The 10334-nt window shown below is 61.6% G+C and overlaps 1 protein-coding gene across 1 annotated transcript; it reads left to right on the top strand.

Annotated features, from left to right (window-relative positions):
* Positions 1-543: 543 nt before the first annotated feature.
* On the top strand, positions 544-9682 carry CYGB (cytoglobin). The gene is made up of 4 exons (XM_087825698.1): positions 544-686; positions 6182-6413; positions 6705-6868; positions 9053-9682. Exons 1-4 carry the CDS (start codon positions 544-546, stop codon positions 9090-9092), a joined length of 579 nt encoding a protein of 192 aa, XP_087681824.1. The 3' UTR covers positions 9093-9682.
* Positions 9683-10334: the final 652 nt, after the last annotated feature.

The following is a 10334-nucleotide window of genomic DNA, read 5'->3' as shown; positions in this document are numbered from 1 at the left end:
CCGACTCTGACCGCAGCGCGAGCCGGGACCCGGCGCCCCCAGACCCGCGCCCGCCCGCGCGCTCCTGAGCGGCCAGCGCCGCCCGCGCCGCGTGACCGCCCCTCCTCCCGGGACCACCCAGCGCAGCCGCCACACCCACGCCTCGGCCCCGCCCCGCGGCCAAACTCCGTGGGGTCCCGGCCCCGGGGCGCGCGGGCGGGCGGCAGAGCGCCTGCCCCGCCTCCCCGACCCTGCCCAGCCTTCACCTTGCAGGAACTGGCTCAGGGACGCGGGGTGGGGGGTTCGGAGCGGATTTGTTTTTTTAACATTTTTTCATCCGACCACATCCCCGCCCCCCGCTCGCGGTCCCCCGCCCCCCGCACATACACCCTGCGCGCAGACACACACACACACACGCGCGCGCGGCGCACACAGACACGCTCCCTCCCTCCGGCGCGCTCTGCCCCTCGCCCGCCCGCCCGCCGCGCACGCAGCCGGTGCCGGCGCCCCGCGCCCCGCGCCCCCCCGCCGCCGAGCGAAGCCGGGCCGGGCTTGGTGCTGCTCATGGAGAAAGTGCCGGGCGAGATGGAGATTGAGCGCAGGGACCGGAGCGAGGAGCTGTCCGAGGCGGAGAGGAAGGCGGTGCAGGCTACGTGGGCCCGGCTCTATGCCAACTGCGAGGACGTGGGGGTGGCCATCCTGGTGAGGTAGGTGTCGCCCCGGCCCCGCCGGGCCCGGGGGGGGGGGGCGGCAGAGGCTCCGGGCAGGGGCGGGCTCGGCCCAGGTCCCAGCTCGGGCTCCAGCTCCCCAGATGCGGTTGGGGCCAGGCCCGCAGGCGGGTGCGGGCAGCGTGGGGCGCCTTGGGTGGGCAGAGCTCAGGTTGAGCCCTCCCTGGCTCTGGGCGCGGGGCTCACCAGGAACTAGGAACCAGTTGAGGTGGGGGGCGGGGGGGGCACCTCCGTCCCCTCCCCTCGCTGGCCTCAGAACTCCAAGCTCAGCCAGTCATGCCTCCCTCACCCACGACCCCAGCACCCAGCCGAGCCCAGATGCTAGGACACACATTTCACTAACCCTTCAAAGGGGGCTTCGGGGGGGGGGGGCTCCCCATTCTAGAGAAGGGAAAACTGAGGCTCGGCCTGTGAGCGGAACAAAGAGGAGCAGAGCCCTCTCTCCAGCTCACCCCCTTGAAAGAATTCAGAGCCTCTTGGAAGAACAGGGCAAAGGGCAAGAAAATAGAGGTCAGAAGGGAAAGGGGCCGAGGTCGGGCTTCCCAGCAGGTCCCTGCCTGCCCCACGGGAGTGGGCCAGCAGCGAGCACCCAGGTGAGGCACAGGTGAGCCAGGAGCGGAGTCCCCAGGGAACTGTCCCTGCTGAGTTCCAGCGGAGAGAAGGGGAGAAGCTACCGGAGACAGGCCCCACCCTGAACCCGCCACCTGGGTAGGACAGGCCAAGTGTCTGGGCTCAGAGGGGTCATTCAGAGACCACATGCCTCAGAGGGACCCCCCCACACACACAATGACACTAGTCTTCACCCACATACATCCCAGTGCTCACACTATTCCTGTAAAGTGTCCCCAAGCCCCACATGCTGGTAACTGATTACAGATCTGTGCTCACTTCCCACAAGTGCGAGTCCCTGGGGGTGATGCAGAGAGTCCCCAGACCACAGTCACCCTCAAACTCCTGCCCTTGGCAGAGGGAAGCTAGCAAATCTAGGGCAGAGCAGGGCAGTCTCCTTATTTGAAGATGGGTGAAACCTCGCTGGGGAAAGGACAGCTGACGTGCATGCCGTCGCCCAGCCCTGGTCCGGTCTGTGGCTCCTCTGGCTCCCCTACACTCTCTCCCTCTGCCTCCCCCCCCAACCCGGGACCTACCCAGCTCTATATTGATATGCCCTGATTCCAACGAAGAGAGAGACTTGGGAGGAAGAACAGCAAGAAGCACTCTTGAGGAGTTGGAGGAGTCCTGAGGAAGGGGCAGCTATTTCGGCAGCTCCCAGGGGGGGCGGGGAAGCTAGGAGGGGATTTCAGGTCCCAAAGCCATCAGACATTCAGAGGCGCAGATCCGCGCCCACGCGCATGGGAGTACCCACACAAGCACCCCGCGGGCAGAGGAGTCCCAGACGCACCAGATACCTCCCTCCTCTCCTCCCTGGAGGGCTGCTCAGCCTTGTGCAAGCACAGGGCCCCCCAGGCTTCAGGATGCACCGGGCAGGGGCACCCAGGGGTCACCGAGAGGAAATGAGACAGAGTCCCCAGGATTCTTTGTGCATCCCCATGCCCTTTGCTAGTGAGAACATGCAGGGGATATGTCCAAGATCTGACTCCTGGGGTACCACCCAGCCTCTCCAGGAGTGGGGGCTACAGGGGAAGGAACTGGACCCTGAGGGCTGGGTTGTTTCCAGAGAGTCTGAGTTCTGGGAAAGGTTCTCTCTCTCTCAGCATCCCTCTAGTGCCCCATTCCTGACTCTTCGAGGGGGCTGCAGCGGGGCTGGGGGAGGTGTTTACCTCAGAGACAGGCTGGCACTTAATCTGACGAGGCCTGAGATAGCAATTAGAGCTGGCCTGCTGGGGACCCCCCCCCCCACATTTCACCTGACCCCAGCCCTGTGTTGACCAGAGCCCAGCCCAGCCCTGGAGAACCTGACCCAGCTCCTCCCTGCCCCCCAAGTCCCCCCAGCCTTCCTTTTTCTCCTGCTCTCTGCCCCAGGACCTGGCCATTTGGGGTTTGTTAAAGGGGGGTAAGGGCAAAACTGGTAAGCTTCTCAAGTGTCCCAAAGCACCCCCCCAGATCCTGTGCCCCTCAGTTTTGTCACAACCCCTTTGATCTTCCCACACATTGCCACAAGGACGGGCCCCAGTGAGAGCCTGAGACACTAGCCCTCTGCCCATCACCCTCACCTTCTCCCTCCCCACTGGCCTAAGGCCAGAGGCATCCCTGAGCCCCCCACCCCCACCCCAGGAGTTAGCAGCCACAATGCTGGTGGCCATGGAGGAGCTACCTGGCGGTCTGAGCCAGACCCCACACCTCCACTCCCTGCTGTAAGGAGACAGGAGATGGAGAGGGAACACCCATGTTCCAGGGAGGCTGCCCTCCCAGTTGTAGCTCTGCGGCCTTCCCCCTCACACTCAGACAAGCCTATTTCAGGCTCTCCTGGAAGCCCAGATGCCTCTGGGAGCTGAGAAACTCCCCAAGCTGGCGGCCGAGGCTTCTCCTGGGCAGCACAGGCCCAGATGGGAGGCTCGGGAGTAAACACCGAGGGGCTGGGGAGTGGAGCCAGGATGAAGGAGCAGAGCACGTGGCCCCTAGACTCCCCTGGCTCAGGAGGAGGGCCTCTGCGACTATTGGTCCTCAGGGCCATAATCTGGTGCTAGGTATTGAGGCAAGAGACTAACTTGGGTCCCAGGCCACCCCACCACCACCAGCATACCACAGTAGGGGGGAAATCTATTAAGGCAGGGAATGCCAGGCCCCTTCCCGGCCCTCCCATCAACTTCCCTGGGAAACCTTGGGCATCAATTCCTAATCCAGGAGGTGGGGATAAACAGTGCCAAAGCTTGGCAGAGTGTTGCAAGGATTAATGCAATCACATAATAAATGCTCAATAAATATATTCCCTTCTCCGTAAGATGGATGTAATAACTGCTTAGTTGTGATATTTATTTTCATTTATTTATTTAATATTTTTATTGATTTCAGAGAGAGGAAGGGAGAGGGGGAGAGAGAGATAGAAACATCAATGATGAGAGAGTCATTGATCGGCTGCCTCCTGCACACCCCCCACTGGGGATTGAACCCGCAACCCCGGGCCTGTGCCCTGACCAGGAATTGAACCGTGATCTCCTGGATCATAGGTCGATGCTCAATCGCTGAGCCATGCCCGGCAGGGCACTTAGTTGTGATATTTAAATGAAATAATAGGTGGAGATGCTTTGCACATTGTAACGCACCAGGCAAATAAAAACCATTATTTCTATGGCAGTGTAAAACCCCAGAGTCTGAAACCCCCACTTAAGGATTGGGTTTTTCATATTTGTCCTTCATCACAACCCTTCTCCAGAAAAAATTCAGTGTGTTTTCAGTCTTCGTCGCCCCGGCCGTCCTCACCAGCATGTCTGTGAAGGGGTGAGCAGGAGGGCTTCCTCTCACACTTCTGCAGACAGGCGGTTGTGAAGTCCTTTGCCCAAGGTCACACTTGGCCTGGTCTCCACATGGCCCATGTCCTGGTCACTCCCCCACCAGCAGCCTCTCTGCTGGGACGGCCGGGGCCAGCTGCCCTTTCTGTTCTAGCGCTCAAGTCTGAGACCACCTCTGGCCCGAGTGCTGTTTGGGCAAATTATCAGCCCTCCGATCACAAAGGGGGACACTCCAAAATATGAAGCAACCTGAAAAAAAAACCAGGCCCAAGACACCCTATGCATTTTCTGAGGCTTCAGCTAAGTTCTAAGTTCTCACTGAGTCTGTGCATGTACCTCCCATGGTGTCCAGCCCTGGTGGTTGTCAGCATCACCTTGCAGACCGCCAGGCCCAGGACCAGGGTGACGGGCCAGAGGGTGCAAGAGACCCAGCTCTGCCCTTGGGCTGTGGGACCCAGTAAAAGGTGGCAGGGAACCCACTAATGGGCCTGAGGGGAAACAGCGACGCTGGGCCAGCCTGGGCGCTCAGGGCGAGGACGTCTGACCCGGGGAGGGCATTCCGATGAGTGTAGGGAAGGCTCAGGCGTCCCAGGGCTTCTGCCAAGGGCGAGAGAAGATGTTGGGCTGAAGGGAGATGGCCCGGAATAGGAGAATGTGGACAGGACGTTGCAGAAGTGGGTGTGGGCACGCCCGTGGGCGGCTGGAATGCCAGGCTGAGCTGCGGCTGTCCGGTAAGCAGCGGAAGCCGCCGCATGTTGCTGAGCCTGAGTGACGGGATGAGAGTGGTAACTTCAGATAAATGGGGGGGGGGGCTCGAGTCGGGAAGACCTGGGCTCTGCTCCAAGAAGTGCACAGGCTGGCTGGAGAGGGGAGAGGCACGTACAGGTGCACAGCAACGACAGAGCCACGCCGGGCAGGTAGAGTCAACCGCGATCTTTAATTAAACCAACCAACTGGCATTTACTGCGGCTGAGGGGGGAGGCGGGGTGGGGGGTAGAGACGGAGCTGGGAGGAGAAAGACTGAGCCTCACCCCCCCATCCCGTTGGCCGGGAGACCCGAGCGCAGCCAGCAGCGAGCCCGGGTTCACCGCTTACAAAGAACGGCCTGACCATGGCACTGCCCGCTGCCACCTCCCGGGCCGCGTCCACGCTGTGAGGACCCCACGCGCAGCTTCTCGCTTCACCTTCCCAACAACTCAGAGATAGGAATGATGGTGTCATTTCACGGAGGGGGAAACAGAGGGCCAGAAAGTTAAATAGCTTGCCCGAGGTCACACTGACCCGTGGTTCCTGACGAAAGCTCCCACCCTCCCGGCCGTGCCGTGTGGGGAGCAGGCCTTGAAGGGCGTGTGGGTCTGGAGAGGAGGCGAGAATCCAGGAAGGCGGAGGCCGGGAGGCGAAGCTGCCGGGCCCAGCAAGTCCGGCCAATAGACGTGGCTGGGACTGGGGCAGGGGCCGCATGTAAGCCAGCTTGGCCACAGGAGGGTCTGTGTTTGAGGTACGGCTCACGTGGTGGTGAAAACAATTATTGGGGCCCTGGCCAGTGTGGCTCAGTTGGTTGGGTGTCGTCTCAAACACCAAAAAGGTCGCCGGTTCAATTCCCGGTCAGAGCACATGCCCTGGTTGCAGGCTGGATCCCTGGTGGGGCCGTGCAGGAGGCAGCCGATCGATGTTTCTCTCTCCCTTCCTCTCTCTTTGAGATCAATAAAAACATATTTTTTAAAAATTATTGGGGCCCGGCCGGGCGTGGCTCAGCAGTTGAGCATCGACCTAGCATCCAGGAGACCACTGTTCGATTCCAAGTCAGGGCACATGCCCGGGTTGCGGGCTCCATCCCCAGTCGGGGACATGCAGGAGGCGGCCCATCAGTGACTCCCTCATCACTAATGTTTCTCTCTTTCTCTCTCTCCCTTCCTCTCTCTGAAATCAATAAAGAGATATTTTTAAAAATAAAAAAATTATTGGGGTAGGTCCTACCTCTCCCGGCCAGCGCCCACCTTGCCCTGGCCACTCCAGGGTGGGGCCCCAGCAGCCCCTGCCTCAGCGCCCACCTCTCCCTCCCACCAGGTTCTTCGTGAACTTCCCATCGGCCAAGCAGTACTTCAGCCAGTTCAAGCACATGAAGGAGCCCCTGGAAATGGAGCGGAGCCCGCAGCTGCGGAAGCATGCCTGCCGGGTTATGGGCGCCCTCAACACAGTCGTGGAGAACCTGCATGACCCCGAGAAGGTGTCCTCTGTGCTCGCCCTGGTGGGCAAAGCCCATGCTCTCAAGCACAAGGTGGAGCCTGTGTACTTCAAGGTACATCAGCCCAGACCCACCCTACCTGCTCCAGAGGCCCCCAGGGCCCTCTGGTCACCCGCAGGCTCTGGGAGGGCTCGCCGGCACATCGGAGGTGACCGCTGGGCCACCCAGCCTCTCCCCTGGCTGGGCTGTGACGGGGGTGGGGGGCAGCAGGATGGGGGGCTGGGTCTAGAAAGCCACTGGTTTCCATGTTATGAACAATCTCCTCCTCGGCTGGGTAAAGGGTGCTGGGGGTCTTGGGGGCAGGGAGCCCAGGCACTGACTCCCCCTTCCTCCCTTTGCCCCCAGATCCTCTCCGGGGTCATTCTAGAGGTGATCGCTGAGGAATTTGCCAATGACTTTCCATCCGAGACGCAGAGAGCCTGGGCCAAGCTGCGTGGCCTCATCTACAGCCACGTGACCGCTGCCTACAAGGAAGTGGGCTGGGTACAGCAGGTCCCCAACGCCACCACGTGAGGAGGGGTGAGGGTGGGCCGGGCAGCTCCCCGCCGTGTCCTCTCCTGTCCCCTGGTCTCCCCTCTCTCCCAGGGCACAGGGCTGAGTGCTGGGCAGGAGCGCTGCCAGGAGGCCGGGTCTGGGGCTTCCGCCTGCGCAGGGCTGTGAGCCCCCACAGATCCCCACCCCCAGAGCAAGGGAGTCCGCAGAGCACCCCAGACAGAGAAGGCAGAAGGTTCCTGGCGGGAAGGCTGGCTCATGGGTCCCAGAGGCCACCAGGCGGTTCTGGCCATTTCCTCCCCGGTCACCGGTCACGTGGGGCTGTTTTCACCTAAGGCTGACCAGCACTCTCTCCCACCTCTGCCTCAACAAGGTTGGAGCCAGGAGAGTCACGAGGACCAGTGCACACGCCTGCAGGGCCAGGCCCCTGCGTGGGTGTCACTCTCACGCACATCAGCGGGCGTGTTTACTTCTGGGCTGACCCCAGAGGCCAGGTTCCCAGTTCTGGGGTGAGGGCTGGGAGATGGCTCAAGGAGGGTGGCCGGCCTCAGTGACTCCAGCTGACTCGCTGACTTGGAGCATGAGGGGAGGGCTGGTCCCCAGACGTGGCGGCTGGGAACACTCCGGCCTCCCTGGGCCCCCAGGGGCAGCTGGCTCTGGGAGCTCAATGGAGAGGCGGAGGCAGGAGCAGAGGCGGGAATGGGAAGCAGGGGTCAGCCAGCAGCTCAGGACACGCGCTGTGGAGAAACATTCCCAGCAGTTTCCCATGGAAAAGGCGGCGTCTCCTCCCTGGGCTCTGAGCTGGCCCTCGGACCTCTGGACTTCTTGCTCACAGGCCTCCCGGTGGGCGCAGCTTGGGAAGAGAAAGTCCCCCAGGGCAGCGTTGGGAGGCCAGGCCTCCTGACTGTCCATCCGTCCTCTGACCACACTGGCCTCAGCCTTCCCCTGCTCCCCTACCCCACCCCCGTCAGGAGAGCGGAGTCCTCGGGAACTCCAGATGTGCACAGCTGGGCCCTGGTCTGCTCCAGACCCCAGGTGGATGGGAGGCAGGCAGAGATTTACCTGCCCTGGGAGGTGCTGGCAGAGCCAGGGGAGCAGCTGGGGTGGCCAGAGAGGCCAGGGAGGGTCAGTGGGGGAAGGGGCTTGCCCTCCCACGCCTCGCCTCTCCCGGGGCAGGCTTTGCAGCCAAAGATGAGTTTGTTTACAGCCAGGAGACAAGACTTCCTGCTTCTAGAGAAAAGGGCTCTTACAGGGGCCTGGAGAGACTGGGGAGAGCTGGCCAGCACAAGCCCCAGTGAATCAGAAACACATGGCCACGTTTCCCGACACTAAGCCCTGTCCCCTCCCCTTTCTTGCCCCAGCTGGAGCCCTGGGACTTAAATCTCACCAAACTCCAAGAATTAGGAAACTGCCAAAACCTCATCTGCCCCGTTGGTCTCCTTGTGGACTGAAAGGTGATGGCTACAGGAGAGAGTGGCCGGGGCCTGCTCCACCTGGGTCCCTTGCATTTGGGTTGCCTCCCTAGCTGTGCTGTCATGGGATTGTCCCCTCACCCCCCGGGCCAGATCCTGCAGACTCTGCCTTCCAACAAGGCCCCAGTGGGTTCAGAGGCTGGGAGGGAGTAACAGGGCGGAGCAGTAGGAGGCCTCCGTCCAGTTCCTCTTATCAGGGCCCAGGGGTGGGCCAGACGCCACTGTTTATTGAGCTGTCTCTGCCTAAGGGTGTGGGTGCGTGCTTGTGGGTGCGGAGGCGGCGGGGCGTGGTGGTGAGTGCAAAGGGCAGTGTGTACAGAGAATGCCTATGGGTGGCCTGCAGGGGGACCCACACGGGCCAGGTCGAGAGCTCGCTTGCCCAGATCGATAGCGGAGAGCTCACGTTTGCGTGGTTCTTTGCAGTCTGTGACACACTTTCCCACAGCTGATGTCCCTCGACTCTCATAGCGCTAGGCAAGTCCATGCTGTAGAGAAAGATCTGGGGTTCAGAGGAACCGACTGACTTGCCTGAGGTCACACAGCGGGCTCCCAGCAGAAGGGAAACTAGACTTGGGGCCCCTGGGCCGCTTTCCCCTGGACCGCGCGGGGTCTCAGCAGGTTGCCGCCTGTCTCTCGTCCCCTGATGCCTGTCCCCTGCCTCCCGTGCTCCCTGGTCCTAGTCTGTGCCCCTTGTGACCTGTTGCTCCATTTCCTATCTCTCGTCCACAGCCCACCGGCCACGCTGCCCTCTCCCTCTTCGGGGCCGTAGGGTCCCTTCTGTTCTCCCCCATCCCCGGCAGCACCTTGAGCAGAAGGCCAAGTTCTGAAGACCCTCCTTGACCCTCCATTTCTGGGTGCCAAGGAAGCTGGAGGAACCCCTGACGAGTCTTCCTGGAAAGAGGCCTCTGCCTCAGCCACAGTCCCCTGGAGCCGCCGGGAGGTGGCGCTGGATGCTGACCCAGTCGGCACGGGTGGCCTGTGGGGGTGGGGGACCCTTCCTCCCTGAAGAGCCAGGCCCACTCTTCTTAGCTTTTCTACTCACCGTTGGAGCCCTAGCTGAGCAGCGGGCAGGAATCGGGGCCCAGGTCTGGGAGTCACCGCAGGATACACCAGCCCCGTTTCTATCTGCCCGGCCAGCATGCGGGTCTCCACGCCACCTGTCTAGAATATCTCCGCACACATATCTACCATATATACAGATATATTCTATATACAACCTATATAAAAATATATATATACATACATATCTATAACGTGTATCTGCGGGGCCCAGAGGCCCAAAGGAGGCCTCATTTCCGCTCATCTGCGTGTGGGGCAGGGAGGGGCCCTGGTCACGCTTCTGGGCAGAGAACAGAGTGTTCTGGCAGAGACAGGGGTCCCACATCAGCACAGAGAGGATCTGGGCCTGGGGGCGGAGTTGGGGTGACCCAAGGGCCTGCATGGGCAGGGTTGGGGTGACACAGCCCATTCTCAGACCAGCTGCCCACATTCCTGCTTTCCACCTCTAGGCAAGAAGGGTTTGGCTCTCCCCCTCACTCCCCCCACCCCCTTACGAAAGATGTGTGTGGCTCCCTGCCTTGCTGCAGACGGGGTGCCTGCGCTGGGAGGGGCCGTGGTAAAGAGACCCCACCTGCCTTAGTCACCAAGACAGCCCCGGCGGGAGGAGGGACCGATGGTATTGACCAGACCAGCGGCCTCCATTGCACCCTGGAGCTCTGAGGGCCCGGGCCCCCCTTCCCTGCCCCTCCTGGCTGCGGGCAGCAGTCTGTCCTGTCCATCCACCTGAGTCAGAGTCGCTGGGGACCACCCCATGTGTGCCCCTTGGTCACGTGTGTCGTCCTCAAGGGTGTTTTGCTGCTGACTGTTGTGCCTGTGTCCCCTCCTGTCCTGTCCTCATGCAGCCATCGGTGGAACTGCCTGCCCTCCTTTTGTAGTTTCTGATGTTTGTAACCAGACCCAGCCGTGTCATTAAACAAACTCCTTCCTGTGTCTGTGCCCCTCGCTCACTCTT

The sequence above is a fragment of the Miniopterus natalensis genome, chromosome 17 (genome assembly GCF_054644295.1).
Source record: "Miniopterus natalensis isolate mMinNat1 chromosome 17, mMinNat1.hap1, whole genome shotgun sequence".
Lineage (NCBI taxonomy): Eukaryota > Metazoa > Chordata > Mammalia > Chiroptera > Miniopteridae > Miniopterus > Miniopterus natalensis.
Note: the sequence above shows the minus strand (reverse complement) of the source record. Positions and strands in the feature narration are given on the sequence as shown.

Coding starts and splice junctions, on each gene's coding strand:
- CYGB (XM_087825698.1), top strand. CDS start 544: ATGGAGAAAGTGCCGGGCGAGATGGAGATTGAGCGCAGGGACCGGAGC. Junction 687..6,181: donor GGGGTGGCCATCCTGGTGAG/GTAGGTGTCGCC, acceptor CCCTCCCACCAG/GTTCTTCGTGAACTTCCCAT. Junction 6,414..6,704: donor TGGAGCCTGTGTACTTCAAG/GTACATCAGCCC, acceptor CTTTGCCCCCAG/ATCCTCTCCGGGGTCATTCT.